General features: G+C 35.2%; 4 protein-coding genes across 9 annotated transcripts; 3 read left to right on the top strand and 1 right to left on the bottom strand.

Moving 5' to 3' along the window:
* Positions 1-357: 357 nt before the first annotated feature.
* On the bottom strand, positions 358-1254 carry LOC125210858. The gene is made up of 2 exons (XM_048110464.1): positions 873-1254; positions 358-812 (listed from the first exon to the last, which is right to left on the bottom strand). The coding sequence occupies exons 1-2, from the start codon at positions 1221-1223 to the stop codon at positions 474-476; spliced, it is 690 nt and encodes a 229-aa protein (XP_047966421.1). The 5' UTR covers positions 1224-1254; the 3' UTR covers positions 358-473.
* Positions 1255-4070: 2816 nt separating this feature from the next.
* On the top strand, positions 4071-12213 carry LOC125213858 (katanin p80 WD40 repeat-containing subunit B1 homolog KTN80.2-like). Its single transcript, XM_048114619.1, has 18 exons — positions 4071-4367; positions 4935-5065; positions 5661-5778; positions 6092-6318; positions 6408-6510; positions 6602-6672; positions 7915-7989; positions 8070-8213; positions 8322-8499; positions 8599-9234; positions 9797-9853; positions 9931-10070; positions 10528-10653; positions 10922-10996; positions 11107-11219; positions 11408-11524; positions 11644-11712; positions 11807-12213. Exons 1-18 carry the CDS (start codon positions 4343-4345, stop codon positions 11865-11867), a joined length of 2466 nt encoding a protein of 821 aa, XP_047970576.1. The 5' UTR covers positions 4071-4342; the 3' UTR covers positions 11868-12213.
* A 2210-nt stretch (positions 12214-14423) lies between these two features.
* Positions 14424-20072, top strand: LOC125215634. 6 transcript variants are annotated; one of them, XM_048117110.1, is made up of 17 exons: positions 14424-14440; positions 14791-14935; positions 15999-16091; positions 16235-16355; positions 16505-16540; positions 16647-16751; positions 16926-17009; positions 17091-17209; positions 17626-17727; positions 17943-18059; positions 18134-18199; positions 18397-18463; positions 18728-18781; positions 19083-19172; positions 19320-19346; positions 19477-19503; positions 19587-20072. In XM_048117110.1, exons 4-17 carry the CDS (start codon positions 16266-16268, stop codon positions 19728-19730), a joined length of 1128 nt encoding a protein of 375 aa, XP_047973067.1. In that variant the 5' UTR covers positions 14424-14440; positions 14791-14935; positions 15999-16091; positions 16235-16265; the 3' UTR covers positions 19731-20072. The 6 variants fall into 6 exon arrangements, with proteins under 6 accessions (XP_047973067.1, XP_047973065.1, XP_047973066.1 ...); XM_048117108.1 differs by lacking the exon at positions 14424-14440 and adding an exon at positions 14502-14684; XM_048117109.1 differs by lacking the exon at positions 14424-14440 and adding an exon at positions 15397-15574 and having other exon boundaries at positions 14502-14935.
* Positions 20073-21249: 1177 nt separating this feature from the next.
* On the top strand, positions 21250-25695 carry LOC125215636 (secretory carrier-associated membrane protein-like). Its single transcript, XM_048117113.1, has 13 exons — positions 21250-21539; positions 21983-22048; positions 22482-22595; positions 22706-22756; positions 23438-23471; positions 23618-23740; positions 24456-24518; positions 24605-24698; positions 24917-24962; positions 25043-25110; positions 25190-25238; positions 25317-25382; positions 25455-25695. Exons 1-13 carry the CDS (start codon positions 21480-21482, stop codon positions 25518-25520), a joined length of 900 nt encoding a protein of 299 aa, XP_047973070.1. The 5' UTR covers positions 21250-21479; the 3' UTR covers positions 25521-25695.
* Positions 25696-25715: the final 20 nt, after the last annotated feature.

Raw genomic sequence — 25715 nt, 5'->3', positions numbered from 1 at the left:
CGGTTTGGTTTGGCCATGTCTAGTGTATATAATTCTTGTAAGTTGGAAAGTATATATAATTCTTGTCCAATCCTAATTAGTTTGGGAGTGACCCAAAATATGTTTTATAATTTATTAAATGCATTAAAATATTACATTAAAATAATACAATTGATTCAACTTACTTTTAAGCAAATGTAGAATCACAATCTACTATTAATTCACCATGTTCTTTTAATTTTGCAAACCAATTTAAGCATTGTATGCGTGCTATGGTAACTTTATTAGTCTGAAGCCTCTTGGCTTGTATTCTAAAAACAAAACATGACGGATTGATCTAAAGCAGATAATACATTACTACTAGTGTTGGCACGATACTAAACGCTTTTCCACAAAACGAACAAAACGAAAACGCTACCAAATTTCAACAGCAATCAAAATCATAAAAGGAGTGGTAGATAGTAAATTTCAACAGCAATCAAAAGCAATTCCATCTAGTTTTGAAGCATGACATTCATCAAATAGGAAAGTCGGTCAGATTTGTTGAGTTGAGTGAACTCCTTAACTATGTAATGATCTTCAGTATTGACTATCATTGTGGCAGCACGCATGTAGACATCAGGTGTGATATCCATATCATTCAGGATTGCAAATGCATCATCACACAGCTTTGACAGTTTCAATTTTTGGAGACCAGATTTCACACCTCTGCTTGTACTGGTTTTATGTGAACTTTGTGTTTGGATCGAGCCGCTCTTACCAGTGTTTTCCGTTAGAGAACAACACTTGCACCACTTCTCCCACAGCTCAACATTATGATTTTTAATAGCCTCCTGCATCAATATTCAGCATCAATTTTTTATGTATTCGAAAAAGGATAGAAACGACCATACCAGTTCAGGAGATGGCGCGTTTTTCATAGCCATTATCTTGCTGCGCATTTCTGAAACTTCAATAGTTTGATCCTCGTCGAACCATAAACCGGCTTCTCCAAGTTCGGCTTGGAAGGTGTCACACATACTCATCCATTCCTTGCACTCGAAATGGATGTGGCTGGAGTGACCGGCCTCGACTTTTTTATCAACGTATTGCTCGTATACGTTGATCAGAATCTCAACCACACCAATATTCCAATCACAGGAATACTCAGCAATGGCCTTCTTCTTCTTCTTTTCTGCGCTGTTCGTCTTTTTCTTGTTGAGATTTACACTGCTATCGCTTGACCTGCTGCTTGAGGAAGACATTGCAATGCTGAATGCGAGAGGGGATGGAAGAAACAAGATAGAGTTTTTGATGAACAGAAAGCTTCTGCTGAAAGAGGAGAGAAACATGATGAAGAGGCTGAGCGTAGAGTTTATATATATTGCATGAGTCTTGGCTTCGGTTGAAAGATTCAAGGCTAAAATTTACATTTACCATGTAATTCAGTTATGCAAGAGTACTAGAGACACTAATGCTTTAATTTATTTTTCATAGAATTCCTATATAACGATTAATTTGGTGCATGGCTTCCACTGAAAGATTCAATAGTAGTACTTATTTTTATTTACATATAGTTAACATCTATCGTATTTATTTATCACAGTGCCCGTTCTGTTTGCTAAACAAAATTATCACCAATATAGTCTAGGATAGACTCAAATGGGCTTTGTCTAGGATTAATTAGTGAGGGGGTAAGGCCTGATGCTTAGTCATGAGATTAGGAAGAAAAGGAGGCTGCTCAGATGGGCCTATAGACGGGCCAGATCTACTGTTGCGGGCCAAGAATCGGCTGAAATAGTGAACCAAACAGAAGATTGTTGGAGAAGATAGGAGTAGTCTTGGGAATCGAACGAGCACATAGGTGGCGTTCGGTTGCCATGACTAATAATCATGAGACTATCCATCTAGGATTAAGTTGTAAGATTATTTTAGTTGGAGGAGGAGGCTATGACTAATTATCATGAGACTGTCCATCTAGGATTAAGTTGTAGGGTTCAATCTTATGAACCAAACAAGTACATATTTAATCATGAGATTTAATCTTGGTAACCGAATGCCCCATAGAGTACAATATTTTGGGTTTGGATCTCCTGTCACGTTCCTAAATTATTCGAGTGTTATTTTAAATTCATGCATTCTTTTATGTGATTTAATGAAATACTTGAACAAGGAAATATTTTTTCCACCTTATGACTGCATGCAACCTCCTCAATTATATTGATGACTTATGAAATATTTGAAAGCCCTTGCTGTAAACCTAAGTAGTCTTAAACAACTATCAGTGTTGAAAATAAAAATGTACGTTAGGATTTTGATAATGTTACAAAGTAGTAGTGTCGTTACAACTACTACCATTATCCTAATCTAGCCCGTTAACTTTCACCTTCATTGTATTTCATGAGAGAGAAAAACAGAGTAGGTGGTTGCCGATTGCAAACGTAAATGTTGAATTCAATCAATAACGTCTACAAATAATCATGATTCGATACGATTATGGAGTAATTTATAATCAATACCAACAAATTATATGAGCACATTATCACTTCGCAATCATGGAAATTGTTCTAAACATAGTACTTTTAGCTTTCAACTTCTCAGTGCATAGATAGTGATAGGATTTAACATGGTTAATAATTAGGTAATTTGCGTGTTGAAGCCCAGATGGGTGCAATCCAAATAAGTTAGCGTTAGATATGTTAGTACATCATATCGAACATCATTTGCTGAAGAACAGTAATTTAACACAAAACAATCTATTAGTTTTTTAACCTTAATCTATTACTAATTTTTTTAAAAAATTATTAAAATTTAGTGTAAATTATTATGTAAAAAGCTCCTACAAATAATCTAATTTATTTAAAAGTATACTTTAGAGTAAAATTTAGAAATTCCAACTCCTATTGATAAATATTTCTGCGTCCGTTGATTCCTGAAAATATGATTTTTTGTGTCACTTATCATATGTTTGATAATATCGAAAGAAATGTTTTAAAAGCGTCCTTCACTGTGTTTTTTTGTTGTAATCCGAGAGAGAAAAAATGTGATATCTTTTTGTGATAAACTATTATTGTAGTATATATGAACTACCGGACCATATGCAAGCAAAATACTAAATCACAATAATATGATAAATACTAGTAGTACTATAATACACTATACATTAACGACTTAACGTTAAGTGAAATTAAACCAAAAATATATCATTACGTTGAGAATTTCAAATCCAGTTAGATGATTCAATCACCATTCAAGTACGGAAAATTTATGGCAGAAATCCATATCGTGTTTAAAGAATTAAGCTTTAATACAAAGTACTATTCTAGCGATATAATCTCTTCTTTCTATATTAATTGAATCATTTTTCTATTTTAGAAAGTTCCAAGATAATTGAATTATTTTATTTTTAATAAAAAGTATACATTTTCTTTTTTACTTATCCACTTAACACACTATCATTAACCTACGTGCCAAAAAGAAGTGCATCTAGAAAAGATCATTGAATAAAGAGTTTTTGGGCACAAAAATCATAAACTTTCTCCAAATTCCAGTATTTCCCACCAACTTTAAATTAATTGGTGTTTAAAACCAGTAACTTTTGATTCGGTTGCAAAATATGTAATACTATAAATTGGAGTAGATAATGTTGACGAGAACTACACGTCTATACAAGAAAACTTATGGATCCTCATAAGTATAAATGAATAAATGAAGGATGTATGTGTGTGTGGCAATGAGGAAATATATGTTTGGAATAAGGAGACGTGTGTATCATAGTTAAATGTGATTTAAATATAAAGAAAGTACAGATATATCCTGGCCACTATTGTTTGCCTATCATTTTAGTGGTTGGCATGTCTACACAAATCAACAAAAATTCTCGTCCCATAAAATAAAATAAATATGAAAAGAAGACATGTTTCTCAGCAGAAAGATTTGGTAATCATACCTGTCGCGGTAAAAAAGCTCCCGATTCTTACAGCACAGTAAAAAGAATTTACAGTATTTACCGAACGTGTCGGTGAAAATAAAGAAATCGTAAATTGCTATATTTATACGACCGTATAAATTACTCCTATTGTTTTAAATAAATTATTAAAATAATAGTAATTGATTCTGCTTTGGTCTCCACTATTGAAATCTCTCCTCTCCTCTGCTCTGAAAATCTTCCTTTTCTGCTTCCCCCCTTTTCCGGTTACCGTTCGAGAAATCTATCCTTATCTTCGTCGCTAGATTTTGTCGTCTATACGCACAACTATCAGCATCTGTATAGTTGTAAGCTGTAAGCTGTATTTCTCTATCTCTGCAACTTGATCGGTTTATTGGCGGGGAGCCGGCGCTGGAGGGAAATTCTGAGCTTCTGACTTTGGAGTTGGAGTAGGAAATGGAGAAACGCGGATATAAGCTGCGTATCCTTTTGAATCTTCATTTTCATTTTCCTTGGTCTACATTTGTTTGTATGCGGAATTTGGATGCGCGTGTCGGTGGAGCTGAATGCGAGGTTATGGAATCTAAGTTAGGGTTTCAATTTTCGATTTAGTGATCTGAGTTGATTCGGCATTGATTTTTTTGGTTCAAGGCCGTTAAGTTGAGAGAGACGAGTTGAGAACATGACCAAGGGATTGAAAGCTTACTCAGTTGTTGTTGTGGTCTTCATTATTATAGCTAATTATAATCACTCCTGCTATAATATTATTTTCGTTTTCGCTTATTTTCTGGAATTGAATCAAAATTCTGAATTTTGTAATTTCAATATTAATTTGGATGTGATTTGGGAGGGATAGCTAGATTGAGAATTCATTGGATATGACTTGAGTAACCTATAATTTCTGGATTTTGTTTTGGTGGATCCGGTATAAACCAACTATGAAGTAGTATTATAATTCTTTCGACTTGCTTTTGAGGTATTTAAGTGATGAGTTACATCTATAATTTTCATGTGGTGTATTGTCCTTTCTTGACTGTATATAATCTAGAGGAATTTGTTGCACACGCGGGGAATGTAAATTGTTTGAGCTTCGGGAAAAAGAATTGCCGCGTATTTATTACAGGTGGAGATGATCAGAAAGTGAATCTTTGGTCCGTTGGCAAACCGACATCTCTAATGGTTAGTTAACAGATGGCAATAACTGATTTTTGCAGTATTCTAGACACGTGTTTCATGAAAATTTGCCTAATGAACGCTGCGACTCCATTTTTCCCAATTGAGACTGAGTTATTTTCCTAGTATATGCCAGCTTTATACTTCTCTGTATGTGTTCAAGTAAATGCACTAGTTTGATGATTAGATGAAACTGAAATTCCTCGATAAATGGCATAGGTAGCTTATTCCCCGTTTACCTGTGGGTATGTAGTTTTGGCAGCCCCTTTTACAGCAATACTTGGGAGTGCCATAAACATAAGTTTGCGTTGACAGAGCAGCATGCTTGTTTCTCACTCCAGAATCACTCTTGCCTGCTATTTTAATTAGTTGCATTCTTTTTTAATGATGTTATAATTTCTGTTATGATGGTATTTGAGTGGCAGATTTAATATGTTCTCTGTATATCTTGCTATAGATTCACTTGACAATTATGTATATCCTTAAAATGGCAAACTGCTGCATCTCCTAAAGCTAGTTTTTCTTCTTCTCGGGAATATACTGCTTAAACTCTCATACTCTTTTTAGTTTAACGCATTATGCCTACCTGTTGATGATGCAGAGCCTGTGTGGTCACACTAGTCCGGTTGAGTCTGCAGCCTTTGATTCAGCGGAAGTTTTAGTGGTAGCTGGATCGTCTTCGGGGGCCATAAAATTGTGGGATCTGGAAGAAACTAAAAGTTAGTGTACACTTTTTGTGATGTCCTATGCAATTTGGATTTGAAACTGAAACAGTTCTAATTTTTAAGTTAGTTTCATAGCCAGACTTGTCAATATGGCATTTGATGACTGAGTACTGACTATACATTTGTATGTCATTAAGTGGGATTTACTATTTGTTGCTTATAGAGTTGAGTGCTGCTGTATGTTAAATTGGACATTTTATTTCCACTGTTTGATGTATGTAAACTGTCTGTGCTTGGTCTGCCCCATGCTTATGAATCAATCCAGTGTGGTATCACTCTTGATGTGGTTAATGCTCTTAAAATGTAGTGGTTCGCACTCTTACCGGGCACAGATCCTATTGTACTGCCGTTGAGTTTCACCCATTTGGTGAGTTTTTTGCATCTGGTTCCATGGATACTAATCTGAAGATATGGGATATTAGAAAGAAAGGGTGCATCCACACATATAAGGGTCATACTCGAGGGATTAGTACAATAAGATTCACTCCCGATGGCCGCTGGGTAGTGTCTGGTGGATTCGATAATGTTGTAAAGGTATTACTTTGAGGATTTTTGTAAAGTGAAATTTAGAGAATAATTCTAATTTGTGTTGTTTGGTTCTAAAACCAATTTCTACTGTAAAGGTGTGGGACCTGACTGCTGGAAAGCTTTTGCATGATTTCAAGTTTCATGAAGGACATATTCGTACGATAGAATTTCATCCACTCGAGTTTCTTTTAGCAACAGGTAGATATGCCTATGGTTTACTTTAGCTGCCCATCTTCTGTTTCATACTTATGATTTTAAGTAGTGGAGTAACGTAATAATCATAATCCAGGTTCAGCAGACAAAACAGTGAAATTTTGGGATCTGGAGACATTTGAGATGATTGGATCTGCCAGGCGTGAGGTAGTTAAACTTGTCCTCATTATTTTGTTCAGAATAAAGAATGTTTAAATCTGCCTGTTAGCAATGTCCTCTTCCCATCACAATAAAGCAGAAACAAGAAAGATGAAAAAAATGAATTTATAATAACCACGAGCTTGCCTTTTGCTGTACTGCTATCTGGCCCAGATACCAGAACACCATAGATATTGGGATATACAAAAAAATAGTACAGTAGTTGAGTTGTTACTTTTTGAAGTCTTGTAACTCAAGTATGTTAGATTTGCATCTTTTAGTAGGTTTTACTGCTGAGCATTCTGAGTTTGGGTGATAGCCTGCGTGAAGCTCAAAGCAAACTTATATACTACTTGAATTTTCCGTCAGTAAGCAAACCTTTTTGTAACTCATATAAAGTAAATGCTCTGTCCTTTTGCTAGAAAAGTTTGTAATGGTGGAGAAATGAAGTTTGGATATTTGATTTCTATCGTAACAATAATCTGTCAATTAAAATCAGCCAACTGATTGTCCTCCAATAGCTCTGTGTGATTAATTATTATACTTGAAGGTTCTAACATTTGTTGATTTTATTGGAAAAAATAGTACTCCTATAGTATGTGTTTTGTGCTATTGCATATTTCAAAATAAGTATGCATGGGTATTATCTAATTGATACTCCCTCAGTCCCTCACTACGGGAGGCGCTTCTTTTTGTAATGTGTTTTAGGAAAATGATACTCCCTCTGTCCCATGTTACTTGAGTCACTTCTTTTTTTGCACTCGTTTTAAAAAAAGTATAATAAATAGTTAAATTGAAGAGAGAGTAAAGTAAGAAAGAAAATATGAACGAAAGTACTCTCTTCTGCATTATTCTCTCTCCACTTTAACTATTTATTATCATTTTTCCAAAACGAGTGCAAAAAAGAAATGACTCAAGTAACGTGGGACGGAGGGACTAATAAATAGTTAAAGTGGACTCTCTTACTTTACTCTTTCTCCACTTTAACTACTCATACTTTCCCAAAAGTCGTGCGGAAAGAAGCGCCTCACTTAGCGAGGGACAGGGGGAGTATTAATCTTCTCTCGTCATGTTTCTGTTTTACTTTTCTGTATCTAGTGTCCAAAATTTGGAAGAAAAATAAAAGAAGTTAAAACCAAGTTTGTTTTCTGATATACTACAAGGTACTTATGTGATCAATCTATCTGAACATAGTTCTGAAAAATGTTAGTTCTATATCATGCATGGTCAATTTGTTTTATCTTCCCTCAGGCTGCAGGAGTGAGATCTGTTGCATTTCACCCTGATGGTAGAACACTTTTTTGTGGACTTGATGATAGCTTAAAGGTATGGTTTTGGCTCATTCATTTACTGACTTGTTTTTTTAGAAAAACGATCGTTAAGATGGTATTTCTCTTCAACTGCAGGTTTACTCGTGGGAGCCTGTAGTTTGCCATGATTCAGTTGATATGGGATGGTCAACACTTGGCGATCTTTGCATTGATGATGGGAAACTTTTAGGCGGTGCATATCATGAAAATACGGTTGCAGTTTGGATAGCAGATGTCTCGGTATTTGCCAGTTATTTCTATTATTTAGTTGTCTTTAATCTTCTGTTTGTATATTTAGAACCCATTATTTCATTCCATAACAATAATGTAATGCCACTTGTGCATCAGCTTGTGGAGCCTTATGGTACAAGATTTGCTCCGGAGCAGTATGACCACTCTGGGCTGAAACATGCGAGTGAGGGAAGTCCTTTGGAGAAGGAAGAAAGCCATGTAAAGTCAAAGTCCAATATTAAGTCTACAGTGCCAGATAGCGAGTCTAAGGACATCAAAACTATTTATGTTGACCGTAAGTTTTATTATGTGTTTGTGTACTCTCTCCATCCATCAAGAACTATCTCTTAACTTATTGGCAATAAAGTCAATGGTTGACCCTTTTAAGCTGCAGGTGTGAATTCCATCAGTTCCAAGACAGCTGAAACAGTTGAAGTTCCTAAGGTTGTACAGACATCTGATTCCAGTCAAATCAGCGAAATTGGAGTGCAGAAGCCAAATCCTAGAGCAAGTTCGCCTCCATCAGATTCCATGGAAATCAGCAACGTTAAGATTCAGAAGCACAGTCCACCAGAAACTTTGCCTCCATCTGAACCCAAGAAAATCAGCACTATTGGAACCCAGAAGCGTGGTCCTGCAGCTAGCTTGTCAGCAAAAGTTAATGTGCCGTCCGTTAATAGATCTATTATCATGCCAAGCATAGTACCCCGAGATAGCACTGGAAAAGACTCAATTGGATCTAGAAGGGAATCCATTGCGTTGGCTAAGGCCAGCAGTGGCATGAATTCTAGATCATCTCACGCACGGAGGCAGTCAAGCAGTAGGTTAGATACGGAAAGAATGTCAGTGGCCCTTGAATCTCTGCCCTCTGATAATGTGAGAAAACCTGCTGTTAGTAGAAAGGATCTAAACATTCGTAATAGGCTGTTCCCTGATGCAAATTCAAAGGACTTTTCTGAGGAGAAACAATCAAATATTGATACTGTTGTTGAAAAGCCTGACAGAACTTCACTGCCAGCCACAACATCAAGTATGTAGAGTTCTTCATTCTATTTCTATATATGCTCTCATCAATGCCTCCTTAAGACTGTTATCATTCTATTATTACAGCCCATAAATCTATTTGTATTGCAATATGTGCATCTGGTGTTATGGGGAAACTTGACCCGAGTCTCTCCATGTGCTGGTAAAGTCAAAGAAGAGAACTTAATTTTAATCAGTCCGCTTGCTTCAAGGGGGAGTACAAAGATTACAAAAGTAACACATGCTACAAGTTTCCACTTCTATGCCATTTGTACAGCTGTATTTATAGATTTTGGTTCCAGTTAGAAACAATCATAATTTAAAACTTATTCTCATGATAGTGTGTGTGATAAATCAGAGCTCTGGTATCTGCTGCATCTTTCTTAACATAGTTATCCGCTTACGGTAACATTGTCAGTCCTATTTTAGCACATCGACTAAGTTAGGATGTTGGTTTCCTGTCATGCATAGTTTTTCAATCTCCAACAACTAATTATTGTGTGTAGTGAAGTACTTCTATTCGTACTTTGGCGATTTGTAATCCTCAACTCAAATTTGTTTTGATTTAGGTGACCAGCCTCTCAATTCCTGCAAAGGGGCGAGTTCCATTAAAGTTGTCAATGGAGGTTGCTATTTAAATTACTACTTCTCAGAAAAGATAATAGCATAATCTTTTACTTATATTTGTACTATCCACTGACAGTGGCAGTTGTGCATGGAAGGACACGTAGTTTGGTTGAGAGGTTTGAGGGAAAGGAAAAAGTTGATGTGGATGACATTTGCACCCCTGATAGGACTCGTGGTGGTGCTGCTATCGAGCCTGCGGAAACTCCCTCCCCCCAGGTAAAATTGTCTCCTTTCTGTGGATCTTATGTAACCTGAATGGTAAATTTTAGGCGATTTTTACTTTTATCTCTGAAAGATGTGGCGTGTTCAGGATATTTAGAGCAAGTTCTACATTGAAAGTCCTATAATACACTGACAGTGGATAGAGACCCACAATATCAGTTTAAAATGAATGAGCAACAGAAATTTACCACTTCATAATTCTACATAAAGTTTTAACCACTGATTCAGTATACTATTTCTTGTATTAAAATCTTTAACTGAGCAACTTATAACATCAAAATTCTTAGTGTTCTTTACTTTGACAGTAAATTTTTAGTTCCAAACATTTTTGCATTTACTTATGTTTGCTCCCTGATACGGCAGACTTAAGCATAAACTAGGGGATTTTATCTTTTCCTTGATAATGCTGTTTAAAAATTTATATTAGACTAATGATTTCACTATGTTGCAGATTACTGACCAGAAAATTGACGTGAGAGTGCAACCTACTTTGGATGATAATATTGTCCTCGAGAATCTTATGCAGAGTCATGATGTGCTATTGAGCACATTTCGGTCAAGGCTGACAAAGCTGCAGGTAGTTCTGAAAATGATCCTTAATTTATAACTCCACTCAAATTCACTATTTTGTTGCTTGCTGTTTATTATTTGCTGGGATCGTGAGTTCTCTTAGTAAGCAGCTTATCCTAGGGGTTGCCAATGTTTCAGTGGTTATATGATGTTTTCTTCTTGTTCTTCTTTCTGCATGATATTATCACTATCCTCCTTGTATTTTTCAATTTAAGCCCCTTCAGTACATGTTTTCCTGAGCTTTCTCATTGAGTACTGTAATTTCCCTGGTGCAGGTGGTTCGACATTTTTGGGAAAGGAATGATGTTAAGGGTGCTATAAATGCTTTGAAGAGACTGCCTGACCATTCTGTCAGTTCTTTATTTTCATTTAAAGGAATTATGAGGATATTTGTTGCTGCAGTGCAAACTAATTTCAGTGTTTGCGCTTTTTTTTTCTGAAAATTATATTACTCGTGCAGGTCCAGGCAGATGTAGTTGGTGTTCTGATTGAGAGAATGGAGGTTATTACGTTGGAACTATTTTCTTGCTTGCTTCCTGTGCTTTTAGGCTTATTGGAAAGCAAAGCAGAAAGGTAACTTTATCTGCAACATTGGTGAATATTTTTCTCTTACTGGCAAGGAGGATAAAAGAGACCCCACTAGAGTTTCTATAACCAAATTTGTTATATCTAGAGCAACGAATGTTGACTTAGTTGGAAGGTCATCTTCCGCAGTGAAATTTCTCTTTTGGTAGAAAATCTTTAACCTTGTTCATTTGTAGGCATGCTAGTCTCTCTTTGGAAATGCTTTTAAAGCTTGTAGCAGTCTTTGGCACAGTAGTCCGTACGACAGCTTCAGCACGTCGTTCGGTCGGCGTTGATCTTCATGCAGAGGAGAGGTAGCTAGTCTATTTTATTTTTTCTTAGATTCTCCTCATATTATCACACTCATCCCATTATTAATCAAATTGGATTAAGTTGTACTGGATTGCTTAGCTATTGATGTCTCTGCTTGCAGAATTGAATGTTGCAGACAGTGTTCATCGCATCTGCAGAACGTACAGAACATGCTTCCAGAACTTGTGAAGTGAGTATCCCAGTCTTGAACCTGTGCTCTCTACTGTTCGTTATAGTTTGTGTCGTTGATTTAGCATAACTGGTTGTCTGTCCCTTTGGTGTAGGAGGGGAGGTGTCTTAGCAAGATATGCACAACAACTGAACCTGGTTCTTCAACAAACATAGTGTATATTCAGTTGGAAGAAGGAACAGAATAATTGTAGTTAGGTCGTTTGTCCATTCACAAGAATTCAAGAATTCTTGGATATACATGGGGCCTTTTTGCAGTGAGCTGTGGCAGATTTAGTGCTTTTACTTCACTTTGTCGAGCTCCTCTGTAATTATGTGCAGTGGTATATATCAAATATATGAGAGCTGTAAGCTATAGATGGTAAATGAGATCAGAATCTATAGCTTGTTAGTCAGAATTCAAAGATTATTCAGTTTTGGACACTTGATCGATCTACTCCTACATATTGTAACTCCCATTATAAGGATGATAAAAATATTAGTGGGGTTGAGTTCTTATTTATTTTGAAAATATTGATATTTTATTATATTGTACATGTGCACACAACAGAAGTTTAGTAAGTAGTAGTAATTGTTTTTTTATCATATCTGGACACCATCATAGAAGTCTCAAGTTTTAAGGGTTGTGTGCTGGTGATGCAAATCATGCTTGATTAACAGGTAAAGAAGACCTATAGACTGGCATTATCAGTATTTAACACTCAGCATTTCGTTTCTATTCAAATCTTGAGACTTGAGCTATGTTTTTTAGTCTTGTGTTTTTGATAACACTCATAATTATATTGGGAGGAGGTTTGAATCCACAATCAAAGAGGCCGATTCCAACCATTAGGTGTCTAACCTTTTCTTTTGGTTTGCTTATGCTATGTTGTCTCTCTCAATGTTCCTCTATTTTATGAATGACATGTTAAAATAATTAATGCGTCCCCCTTAAGTTTGACACAATACCCTATTTTAGTCATATCAAAATATAAAAAGAAAAAAGGTATTTATGAATTATGAGTATGATAATATAGAAATACTACCATTTTTGGTGTTAAAATATCCTCACATAATTTACATGAATCATACGTATTGCATTGTAATTCTTACAATAATGTAAATTACACCGTCGCAAGAATTTACAAATTTGTCAATTTTGTGTAAATTGTATAGCAATGTAATTTACACAATTATAAGAATTGACAATTGTATGAAAATTTTGGAAATATTGTATATACAAATCATATTCACTTTTTAATAGTATAAATAACTAATAAGAACAGAGAAGTAAGTTTGATTAGTACTTATCTCATTGTGGGATATTTTTATCGTAGGTGACTGATTTTCTTGGGTAGTTAGTTTTCAAAATTTTGGTAGTGATCCATCGTTTGATAGTAAGAATAAACAATAAATCCATTATATTTGAGGTTGTTCAACACCATTATTTTTACTTTTAGGGACTTACTTTTGCTGGTTGTAATGCATTAGTGTCGTAACCGACAAAACGATTGATTAAATGTCCTTGTTGTGCGATTGAAATCGTAACTCACGCCATGTTTGTTAACAATCTTAATAGTTTGCTCATTTGTACTTCAAAATATTTAATTTATGGGACCACGAATATAGTTTGAACTTTGAACATTTTATATGTTTTGTTTTTACTTCTAATCCGCGTATGATAGTGAAACCACATTCCACTCAAAATAATTATATTATCATTTTTACTAGTACTAAAATAAAGACCTTTAATCAAAACATTATAGTACGATAAATAATTGAAATTGCATTCAGTTTATCCATACCACGTGCCTTTAATTAAGAGGGAACATCGAGAATGTGAGATGTAATTTAAGTTCGATTATTGTGGAAACCTTTCACTATAGTGCCGATAGCAGCTAACAACAGCTGTTTGCACGTTTGTACCACCAATTTATTAAATTATTTTCGACATAACATTGAATTTAAAAATACACTAAAACGATCCACATGTTTGGCGGTGCAATTTATATTCCTAGGTCACATGTTGATATAATATTACTACGACTATAATTTTAAAATAATAATACTAGTACTAGTATCCTATTGCATTTTGGTGACGTAATCTAACCTTGTACAGCAGCTACCCTCTACGCAATTAAATTCAATTATTTAGCGTTGATTATTAGATTCATGTAAAAATTGTTGAGTAACCTATGGTTTGCTTTTGGGTTAGTAATTTAGTATCGTATCAAATCTTACCTTTATTTAATTGCTGGTATTAAGAATGTAGGGTCGTCGATCTAACTCTATAGAACACCGCTGAGAAGCAAACAAAATAAAACCTAATGATCTTAATAAGCATTTACCATATTTTGTTGAAAAAATTGATACTCCTTCTTTTCATAAAAAATAGTCTCATTTGTGAACGACATAAATTTTAATAATAAATTGATAAAATAAGAGAAAAGACAAGAAAAAGTATATAAAATAACTGGATAAAAGAAGAAAAAGTTAATAAAGTAATAGTGGAGAAAAAGTGAGAAAAGTGTACAAGAGAACCTTTCAATTTTAAAAAAATGAGACTTTTTATTTTTTTTGACATTTGGATGTAACTATTTTTTATAAACGATAAGAGTATAAACTACTGGGAATACTCTATTCAAATAGCCTGAATTAAGATTTCAATAACAAAAACATGCAAAGCTATTAGTGTGTTTTCTAATATGCAGATAGCTTAAATATACTCCTACATGCCATCAATTACTATAGTAAGCAATTCATTTTATTTTTTTAAGTTAATTGAACTAATATTTGCAAGGCTCGAAAGATTTGCCAAATCTAGTTACACTTTTCATCTCTTTTAGTCAAGAAATCTGGTTCATCTTTTTTAGGCAGAACACAAATCAAACAATCTCACTGGATTCAATGAGAAAAAGTTGTGATTTTTGTGATTAGTTAGTGAGTATGAGTACTAGTAAGCATTAATTAAGATTAAGCAACAAATTATATTTGGTGGGTAGCTCTAATAAAAGCGTGGCGATCGTATTCGTCCTTGTGCAAAATCCAAACTCAGAATTTGTTTTCTAATAAACTCCACTTCTCACTCACACTCACGCAGGAGCTTGGATTATTGCATCTCATTTTACTTCTTGGATGTACAAATTGATACGAGCGCAGGATTTGAAGATAGCTTGATTTCAGCTTGGGACTGAATCCCGTGGGGATCACGTTTTCTCGGATTGGAAGAATCGTGAGCGAGATAGGTATGAGTTTCGTGTACTTGTTAATTTTCGTCTTTTCGAGTGACGAGGGGTTTTGGTGTGGTTTTTGCTTGTAATCGAATAGTATACCCTTGATCCAGGCTTCGGGAATACGTGTAGTTTAAAAATTGTTGTTGTTGTTGATTGCGTCTCTTTGAAGTTAGCAACTACACTGCTATGATTATGTTCATCTGAACAAGCGGCACCGGTTTTTATTTTAATATGTGTTTGCCCAATTAAATGTTCTGGTAATTCCTAATATTAGTGATTAATGGAAAGTGGAATATGTTAATGTTCAATCAATGGTGATGTAGAATGGGGGAGTGCAAGCAAGAGATAGATAAGTTTCACAGCCGTGCAACATAAGCTTGCTATACTTGTTTTATAGTGAAATTGTGTTGGAAAATCTAGAAATGATATTTCTTGATTCTTCCTAATCATTTTTTCATCTCTACACATGCAAGGACTTGTGTGAACGAGATGGAAGTGCACATCTCATATGATCTACGTTTCCATTATTTTTGTCTTATGCATTGAGCTGCAGTTGGAATAATGTGGATGGGGGCAGTAATGATTTTGAGAAGTTAATGTAGTTTCTGGTTTTTCCCAATCCAGTCAGTGTGAGAATAGTGCCTCGTATAGGTATGTTCTCAGAATGTCATGATGTGCTATGGTGTATATGTTGCTGTGTTTTTGGCCAGCCACTTTTGTCAGTTCATATGTTTTAAGTGGAAGGTTAGATGGCATCCATTCTAAGTCTTTTTATGTTCTTTTCAAGTATTATAAGGAATTTGACCCAAGGAGTGACTAAAAAGGTTATTCCAATTGAGCAATGTGTTAGTTTGTAACTACTTGCATTCCCAATTTTTTTTCTCCATATTTATGAAACTCCAGAGATAGGTGGTAACTAATTACATTCTAACCATACCACGCGTATGATTGATGAAATAAAGTAAACCATTAAGTTATTCAATTGAACGTTATGTTAGTACTAGATGGCTGTCGTTGTAAGCTTTTGTTTGATCAGTGGTGACATTCTATATTTCATATGCATGAATTGATGCAGTTCTAGGAGGATAATGAAAATCCATAGTTGTCTATGAAGGAACCTAAGGCATGGAGGTGGCAGATGAAGACATAACATTTCTTATTTGACCCGGTATTAGTCATGTTTTCTAACTTTTGAGCCAAAGCATCCGCATGGAATTTATAGTTTTTTTTTTATTTCTTTAGCATAAAAAATTGCTCTCCAACTCGGAGTTAAAGCTACAGCATTTTTAAAGCTAAAAAGGCTACTTTCAGGTATAACTGCAGAGAGTACTTGGAGTGAAAGATGAAACAACTTCCATTTATGGGAGTTGTCTGTACAGTGATGTTGTTTATTATATACAGGACAACAATTTTTCAGTATCAACAAGCAGAGGTATGTTAAGAGAGATGCTGAGGAGTTTGATTGCATTCATACTTTACCAACCTTGTTATATTGGGTTTCAAGGCGATTTGAATACTAATTTCTCTCGAAGTCCTTGTCCATGACAATTTTTTCCACATATTTTGCTTCATGTGCTTCAGATGGAACAAAAACTGGATTCTTTTTATACATGGAAGGTATCCTTCTAGTAAACAAGCTTGTTTGTCAATTACTTCTCCACATAGTATAGCCATTTAATAGGTATTTCTATTTGCTTAAGGTGAAATTAATGGTTTGGTCTAGGACTCAGGTGTGGATACCATGGAGAAGTTGCCTCGTGGTATCATTGAAGCAAAGTCAGACCTGGAGTTAAAGCCTCTATGGACAAGCAGCGGTGCCAATTCAAAGGTCATATTTAACATTTATTTAGACCCAGTACGGAATGTGGTCATTTTTCATCTTCATCAGAGTTAGCTCATTATTAGTGATTTATGGTTTTTGTTTGTACATTACTATAAAAATTCACTTATACCCACTGCTTCGAATGGATTATGATGACTATGTATTCCACTGAATTTTCAGGACCGTGCTCAGCGCTCTGTTAATTTGCTAGCGATGCCTGTTGGAATCAAGCAGAAGAAAAATGTTGATACTGTTGTGCGAAAGGTACAACTTCTATTGATATCAACATTTGACGATCTATCTTAGTGAGTACTCATATTCACTGATGAACTCTCTTGACTTCAGTTTCTTTCAGAAAATTTCACAATTGTGTTGTTTCACTATGATGGAAACTTGGATGGATGGTGGGACCTGCGTTGGAGCAAGCAAGCTACACATATAGTTGCTCTCAACCAAACAAAATGGTAAGCCTTCAGTACGTCCTTTCTTGCCCATGTGCTGAATTAAAAAATTTCACAAAAATAGGCTATGCGAATATTCAATCATCTATCAACAAACGTCTACCGAAATTTGGAGACAACAAATATCAGCAGAGAGACTAATTAGTGCGGTTCAAGCATGCATTCGGGTTACTCTAGCAGTCTAGCTGTAGTAAAAAGCTATGATAGATGTCGCATTCTGTGTAAATGAGGTGCTGAGTGTTTGACATGGTGGATTCCTTTCTATATTTCTTTTACTTTTGGTTTGATGGATGTAAAAGGAAATAGGGTAATGCAATGGGACTCACCTTATGCTAGTTAGGACTATGACTATCCCAGTTTGGTTTGCAATATGAGATGTTCAACTACTCTATAGCTTACTTATTTCCTTTCACATTCAGGTGGTTTGCCAAACGCTTTTTACATCCAGCTATTGTGTCCATTTATGATTACATATTCCTGTGGGATGAAGATTTGGGGGTTAAGAATTTTCACCCCGGAAGGTACTCAGTCAATACTGTAAAGCTGTATCTCTTTGATAGTTTTTTTTTTTTTTCTTTTTTTTTTTTGCAAAATATTGTGGAAGTTGCCCAATACTTTACACATCGTTAAGTGATAGGATTTGAACCCTGAACTCACCTCTGGGAGAAGACATGCATGCCAGAAAATGCAATTTGGCTCTCAAAATACCTTGTATAAGTCATTCTCCTCTGAACAGGTATCTGGACATTATAAAATCTGAAGGACTTGAAATATCTCAGCCAGCTTTGGACCCAAATTCTACTGGCATACATCATCGGATCACTATAAGAAACCGAATGAGTACATTTCATAGGTATAGTTATGTGAAAAGTCTGTAATTTGACTCTGTATTCCTTGTATGGTGCTAATGCATTATAATTTAAGCAGAAGAGTCTATGATGCCAGAGGTAGTATTAAGTGCTCGGATGATAGTGAAGGGCCTCCATGCAGTGGGTAAATTTCGTCACTCTCTAATTTATTGTTTTGTCTTTTATTTTGATATGCAGTCAGTTTCTCAAGCAGCTTGTTCCTACTGTTCTCTGTCCACATCCTAAGTTTCCTTTATGTCTTGATGGGCATGTAACCCACCAATAATTTAGGTACAATTTTACAATCTATTCATAACATATTAATCACTTTTGTATAAACAGTTTTGTAGAAGGCATGGCTCCTGTGTTTTCGAGATCAGCATGGCATTGTGCCTGGCACTTGATACAGGTACCTATTAGTGTGTGTTTTTCTTAAATTTCATTTCCTTGAGTTACTACTTACTAAATTTGAAATTTATAAAGTCAAATATTTTCTGAACCATGTAGATGTAAGTATTAAACTGTAGCAAATATATGTGGCATACTGCACACATGGTTTGAAGTTGTCAGTATATTGATCCTTAGTTCCTCACTTTGTGACTGCACCAAATCTGGAAAAAGTTTGATATTGCTATCTCATTGACGTGGATCATGCTACACTTTTTCATTTCAGAATGATCTTGTTCATGGATGGGGAATGGACATTAAACTTGGCTATTGTGCACAGGTAACACTAATTCTATTTCTATATTGTCAAAAAAGATAGTAAAAAAGAAGCTAATAGACTAGAGTCCATTCTGAGAGTTGGTTAGTCTATGGTCTTATCTGCTAAGCTGCTAGATTCCTAAAATTTGTTTGTTTACATTTTGTTGATGCTGCTGTCGGAGTTTATGTTTTTCACTCTGCAGTGATGTTTGGACCCCTATTTAGATAACAAGAAAATTAAAAATTGTAGTATAAAAATTGGTACAACGCTTTTGCTTGCGTATTATTGGTTTGTCTTCTTGTATACATCTACACCTTTCTAGGGGGATCGCACGAAAAAGATAGGAGTTGTTGACAGTGAATATGTAGTTCATCAGAGCATACAAACATTGGGTGGTGCATCTGCTAGAAAGGTGATTTCTTTTTTCCTTATCTGTGTTGATTTCCTCTGCACTTCTAGTATATTACAGTACAGTATATGAAGTATGCCGATATGATAACATCTAAATAGCATATTTCCAATTCAAATAATGCAATGATATTCTTTATCTACTATGTAGGCTGTGAATTCTGAAGTGACTACAAAGGTACACCTCCGTTGTTTAATTTCATCGTGTCTATCCTCTTCTCCTACAGCATCTATTTGTTACAAGTACCAGTTTAAAAACTAATGGCAACTTCTATCCCTTCTTTTCTTTCGATCATCCCATCTCGCAGAAGCATGGTGTTGATGTTAGATTAGAGGTGAGCTCCCATATTTGAACTAGTATTTCATTTGAAACTGCCTCCATTGATGCATGCGTGATCTTGGAAATACGATGTTTCAGATACGGAAGCAATCTTCGATGGAGCTTCAGAAATTCAAGGAACGATGGGACCGAGCTGTTAGGGAAGACAGAAACTGGGTCGACCCGTTTTCCTCAACCCAAAGACGCAGATTTTGGGGCTATTACAGACGTGCCAAAGTTTAAACAGCCTAAAATTGATCTCTGCAATTTTAGTAAGTTAGTGGATCAAACCTATAATGTTTACTTTTTGGTTCCTTTTCATATGAAAATGGAAGAAATATTGATGAAAATACAGAAGGGAAAAAAAAGTGATTTGCAATTTAATTGGTTTTGTAGTTATATAGGTATACCAAGCAAAATTAGCTGGACTTGTTTTCATTTGTTAGAAAATAGGCATACTTCCGAAAGCCAAAAACTTTGGCTAATCATCATTTGATTGATTTTATTTTATATTCTAACAATAGTCACGCTACTTTGATACAACCGAAACCTAAAGTTGGTTATAGATGTCTTTATCTTCTTTTTTTTATTTGTGTTAATTTTATTTCTTCTTTATATAATTGTGTTGTGGTGAATTCCGAAACAATAAATCTAACTCTCGTATCGTTAATAATTAAGAGATGCCATGCCAGGGTTGGTCTCAATCTTTTGCATTTTTGCTCCTCTCCTGCATTTTTTTATGTTTAATACTGCTTCACAAACGATTGGGGTTTGGTATTCTTTAAATCAAGTAAAGTACAAATGTGTGAGACCTTAAATGTGAATTCAAATTATATGGTTTCCAAGTTAGTTAATTCAAATATACTTGGGGTGTTTTAAGATTTATATAAAGTTATGGCAGTCTATTAAATCAAATTAATGACGTGATACTGAGCGCTGTGAACAATAAACGATATAAAAAATTTCTTTCTAAATTGCAACTCATAATTTAAGTAGTGGATAAGTAAAGGTTCGTGACTTTAATTACCAATGTTAAATTACTTATAAAAATGGTAAATTAAATGATTTGCAAGCAAAATCTCAAAATAAAATTATACTCACATGAACATTCAAAGTTTCAATACGAACACCTAATACAAAGGGGCCAAGTCTTATTTTAGTGGGTTGCCCAATCTCATCGAGATTATTATATTATTTTGTTGATAATTAAAGAGCCTGCAAGCACCGTTGATGTGCACCTACTATTTTTATAACAACCACCCCAAAAATTTATTTAAACCGTATAACAACAAATTATACTAATACAAATACTATCTAAAGTCTAAACTATTTATTCAGAGGAATCATACTCCTACTATACAAGAAATTGTTGCGACATCCTATCAATGTGGTTTATTGCTTGGTAGTATTAATTTTTAGATACAAGAAAGTGTTGTGACATCCTATCAATGTGTGTGTATCTACTCTTAGCTTACTTGAGTTATAGTAAGCCTTTTTTCAGCCATTAATAAATTCGATTTCTTTGACCAAAAACAATATGTGTTCATAATAATACTATTCAAAATTTGAAGCTTATGACTTTAATGCTCCACACGGTATCAACCCCATATCCTTGCTATTTGGCACATATCCATCTCAATAAAATAGAAATTTTAAATTAAAAACGAAAAGAAATTATCAAAAAATTCTAGAACATTTATTTTTTCTTGTTTGGGTGGCTATTATAAAATTAATTTTATTTTCGAAGGAAAGTTCGTCTCTTTCAAAGCTGACTATGGACAAGTCTACAAACACATTTCGGCTTTCTCTCATTCTCTTCTCTTATACAGTCTCGTTTTGCAATTGATCCAAATTATCTGAAATTCTTCCCCTCCAAGCTTAAACACCTTCTTATACTTTTCTAGCACCCCCAAATTAAACTATCTGGACATCAAGATATCTCCTTTATTCGTTTCTGCAATTGGTATTTGATTAAAGCTATTAGTCATCAACATGGCGGGCCGTTACGATAGCAACCCTTTTGATGAAGAGGAAGAAGTTAATCCCTTTTCTGTAAGTTTATTTTCGATACAAGCTATGAATTTTCAGCCGAACCCACCTTATGCTCCCTTCAATTTCACAAAATTAATTTTGCATGCTATTACAAATGCAGAAATATTTTAGTTGTAAAAAGTGTTGTATAAATTGGGGGTTTTTATGATTCTGATTGCCTGCTACCTCATGTGATGCTTCCTTCTGCTGTAGTTCTTGTGATACACTTCTGCTTGAGAATTTCATGTAGTTATTTACATTCCTCTTTCGGCGGTTGTGTTGCTTGAGTTTTAGTTAGGCGACCTTCTAATTTCGATGCAGATAGTTGTTTGTTGTCATGCGATTTTGTTAAAGGAAACTTGAAATATGGTGATTCTCTAGCAGGTTGGATAAGGTGTTTGTACTCCACATAGTTGTTGTGTTTGACTCTGATGCTTCTATGTTTTTTGATTTTTTAACTCCAGGATGGAGGGAGAAAAGGAACCACCGGCGGAGAATCAAAGTTTAGTGGAGGCTCATTTTATACAACGGTAAATTTTAGACCATTGTGGTGGTGGACTGGTGGTGGTTCTCCTACGGGTTCATATCCGCAACATAAAACTCTTTTAAGTTAAAATACGATTCAGTCATCTTTAATGAGTTGAGTTGAGTTTCTAGCTGACAGCCTGACAGTAACTGATTCTAACTAACTTGTGGAAGGAGAAGCAATTATAGTTGATCATTGTGAATTTGTGATAGCCGGATCTTGGCTTGGAGGAATACTATTAAGCAAGTCAAAGGAAAATATATCATGTGTCATATCTTAGTACCCGAATTTTTGTTCATACTTTTCCGCAGCTTGAGACCTTGAGCGTTAGGATATTTCTTCTAGAGAACCTTGAATTTCTTCCGGCAAGATTGAAATTGCCATCTTTGTGCAATTGTAACATTGATTATCTTTTTGTGTACATTTTGCGTGATCAGACTACTGGGAGTGCTCCTTCCGCTACAAAGTCAAGGCTTTCACCTCTTCCACCAGAGCCTGCTGATTTCTACAATCCTACAGCCCCAGTTGATATTCCTCTTGATAATACTTCGGTAACTGCAATTTCTTTCTTCAGATTGTTTAACTTGCAGTTGAATATTCTATATCCATTCCCTTGATTGGTGTTGTGATACAAGAATTTTTATTTTTGGACTTGAAACAGAAAGCGAGAGAGCTCCAGGCAAGAGAAGCTGAATTGAAAAGGAGGGAACAGGTATGTGGAATCACTATGTCACCACAAAATTCTCGGCATTTCATATGTACAAATTGTTATTTGGTGCCATATTTTTAGGGGAATACCATACTGGTCATTTTACATTTATATTATCACATGAGTACCTTTTATTTACAATATAAGCAATTGATGATGCTCTACGGAGGAACATCATTTAAGTGTGTGTCAAGGTTGATTTGAGGCATGTTTTCTTCTCCCAAAGTTTCGTAGGAAGCTCTATAAACTTAACTGATAATTTCTTTCTTAAAGTATGTTTAATGGAAATTGCAGTATTCACACGCTAATAAAAAGATCTATCACTATGTATATGTGTATAGTTATTAAAAGTAACACTCCCTGCGCACATTATTTCCTTGACAAACAAATCTAATTCTGCAAGCAAAATTAGGTCAATGTGAATAATTTGAAGCCTAATGATGAGTGAGAGCACTTGTATGCTCTGCATACATTATGTGAACTTTAACGGATGCTGCAAAGAATATCTGTATTAGCATTGGTTGGTTAGTGGATTGCAGATTTGCAGTAAAACTTTCTTGGCTCCTACATTCTGTAGTCTGTACTCAACTCATAAGATCCTCATCTTGCACAATTAGAGTACAAGCTGCATTAATGTAGGCATCCCAAGATGTAGGCCTGATTTATGATGATAATGCTCTGCAGGAAATAAGGCGGAGAGAAGAGGCCATTGCTCGAGGTGCTCTGCTGATTACAACTGGATCTTTTATTACTTGACAACCCGCTATTAAAAAAAATCAAAATCTCTTGTTTCTGTTTTTTATTTTTAGTGGACTGCTTCAAAAAAGCCATGGTGTACTGTCATTGATTTCTTTCTCTTTTCAGCTGGCATCGTTATTGAGGAGAAAAATTGGCCTCCATTTTTTCCTATTATTCATCATGATATTGCAAATGAAATACCAATTCACCTTCAAAGGCTTCAATATGTTGCGTTCACAACCTTCTTAGGTATGCAAATAATTTTCCTATATACTTGTTTAACTTTATACATGCCCTCAATTTACTATATAAACACGCTTGCAACTCATTTATGTAGAGGGTGGATTTGGATTGAATTTAGAGGCTTCTTGTTTGTTTACCCTTTTAAAAATGTATCAAAATTTCACTTCTATGTTTCAATGACGATCTCTGTGCTACTTGCGATATTGTATGTCAAGCATTGATGCTTAAATCGTTGTTCCTCTGCCCCCTTCAATTAGAACCCGTGATTCATTCATGCCAAAGAAATCAACATATCGATTGAATTGGTTGTGCTGTGTTTTTGTATTCTATATAAATTTCTTTCTTCGGGTGTGAAGAAATCCTTCTCCCTCTTCTTTTAAACACTTGCATAAAGGTAGCTTTTTGCAGTTTTAATAATCAATGCTTAGCATAATGCTTCACTTGATTGGAGAGGTTGATACTTGATAGGCTTTGTTTTTACTCTGATACAGCTTGTAGCTATAAGAGTATGTCAAGAGTTAGGGTATGACAATTACAATTTAGTACATTCTTTGTGTTCTGAAACACAGCATTCTTGTCATTCTTGTCACTCATTTGCTTATTTATCTCTTTTATCTCCATTTTTTCCGATCTCCTTTTTTTGGGTACTGCGCTGAGGCTAAGAAGGAGCTTCTTCTCTCACAAATACTACTATTGATGTATTATTTTCTTTGGTAATCAGGAATGTCCTTTGCACTTCTCTGGAATATTATAGCTGTGACTACTGCGTGGATTAAAGGAGAAAGTGAGTATTGTGATCATCATTTCGTGTATTGCTAAGCTGAGTTTTCTTTTTCTTTACTGATTTTCTGACTCGCGTTCGTTAACTAGGTGTGAGGATTTGGTTTCTTGCAATAATCTACTTCATAGTTGGGGTACCTGGAGCCTATGTACTATGGTATCGCCCACTCTACAGAGCTTTCAGGTAAGTGACTGTTATCTCGCTGCTAACCACCTTTTACATTTTCTGTTTTCACGTAGTTTTCTTGTGGAAACACATAAGAAACGCAAGAACTTTGTATGTAGAAATTGAATAGACATGTAAGATTAGTAACTGCAAAATAGCTATATGTTTATAAGCATGCACTAAATTCTTAAAAGCCAAAGGTAACAGAATTAATTAGCTGCTTCTCCATTATGCAGGAAAGAAAGTGCTTTCAAGTTTGGATGGTTTTTCCTGTTTTACTTGGTAAGTTCCTTATAATGCTCGATGCAGGCTCTACCTTCAAATCAAGTATACGATCTTGTTAATATCTTATGCCACAACAGATTCACATCGGATTTTGCATCCTTGCTGCGATTGCGCCCCCTATTGTTTTCCGAGGAAAATCTCTGTCGTAAGTTAACCATCAATAAACCATATATACATAATCCGCATTTGGGGTTTTGATTTCACTGAGACGGTGTCTTGTGCAGAGGTATCTTGTCAGCCATAGACCTCATAGGCGACCATGTTCTGGTTGGGGTAAGCCGAATCCATTATAATAGTTAGGATGCAGCTTTCCTTTGAGTTATAACTCACAAGATTTTGGCATACACTCAGGTTTTCTACTTCATTGGTTTTGGATTGTTCTGCCTTGAGACAGTTCTGAGCCTTTGGGTCATACAGGTAACAACTCATCATTTCCAACATCCATAAAAATTTAACCTTTAACTGAGAAAATCCCTCTCAACTTGGCAGCAAGTATACATGTACTTCCGAGGCAGCGGCCAAGCAGCGGAGATGAGGCGCGACACTGCCAGATGAGCCGCGTGAGCAGCAATGTAATATCTGTTGAAATACACTTGTTCTGTGGATGGAGGAGTGTTCCTCCTTTTCTTGTAATATGTACTAATAGATTGACTGATTTTGAAACACAGACACAACTTGAAGGCTCCTGTAAATCTATTACTACTCATTTATTTAATTTTCTCTCTTCAAATTATTGTCATACAATAACAA

Source organism: Salvia hispanica, chromosome 3, assembly GCF_023119035.1.
Source record: "Salvia hispanica cultivar TCC Black 2014 chromosome 3, UniMelb_Shisp_WGS_1.0, whole genome shotgun sequence".
Taxonomy (NCBI): domain Eukaryota; kingdom Viridiplantae; phylum Streptophyta; class Magnoliopsida; order Lamiales; family Lamiaceae; genus Salvia; species Salvia hispanica.
The sequence above is the reverse complement of the archived record's forward strand: the minus strand, read 5'-3'. Positions and strand labels throughout refer to the sequence as shown.

What these genes read in the sequence shown, in the direction of transcription:
- LOC125210858 (XM_048110464.1), bottom strand. Translation starts at nt 1,223, where the DNA reads ATGTCTTCCTCAAGCAGCAGGTCAAGCGATAGCAGTGTAAATCTCAAC. An exon ending in ACGCGCCATCTCCTGAACTG is followed by an intron (nt 813 to 872) that starts GTATGGTCGTTT and finishes ATATTGATGCAG; the next exon opens with GAGGCTATTAAAAATCATAA.
- LOC125213858 (XM_048114619.1), top strand. Translation starts at nt 4,343, where the DNA reads ATGGAGAAACGCGGATATAAGCTGC. An exon ending in GCAAACCGACATCTCTAATG is followed by an intron (nt 5,066 to 5,660) that starts GTTAGTTAACAG and finishes TTGATGATGCAG; the next exon opens with AGCCTGTGTGGTCACACTAG. An exon ending in CATTAAAGTTGTCAATGGAG is followed by an intron (nt 9,854 to 9,930) that starts GTTGCTATTTAA and finishes ATCCACTGACAG; the next exon opens with TGGCAGTTGTGCATGGAAGG.
- LOC125215634 (XM_048117110.1), top strand. Translation starts at nt 16,266, where the DNA reads ATGAAACAACTTCCATTTATGGGAGTTGTCTGTACAGTGATGTTGTTT. An exon ending in ATTCTTTTTATACATGGAAG is followed by an intron (nt 16,541 to 16,646) that starts GTATCCTTCTAG and finishes GGTTTGGTCTAG; the next exon opens with GACTCAGGTGTGGATACCAT. An exon ending in GAAGGGCCTCCATGCAGTGG is followed by an intron (nt 18,200 to 18,396) that starts GTAAATTTCGTC and finishes TTGTATAAACAG; the next exon opens with TTTTGTAGAAGGCATGGCTC.
- LOC125215636 (XM_048117113.1), top strand. Translation starts at nt 21,480, where the DNA reads ATGGCGGGCCGTTACGATAGCAACCCTTTTGATGAAGAGGAAGAAGTT. An exon ending in AGAAGAGGCCATTGCTCGAG is followed by an intron (nt 23,472 to 23,617) that starts GTGCTCTGCTGA and finishes TTCTCTTTTCAG; the next exon opens with CTGGCATCGTTATTGAGGAG. An exon ending in GGTTTTTCCTGTTTTACTTG is followed by an intron (nt 24,963 to 25,042) that starts GTAAGTTCCTTA and finishes ATGCCACAACAG; the next exon opens with ATTCACATCGGATTTTGCAT.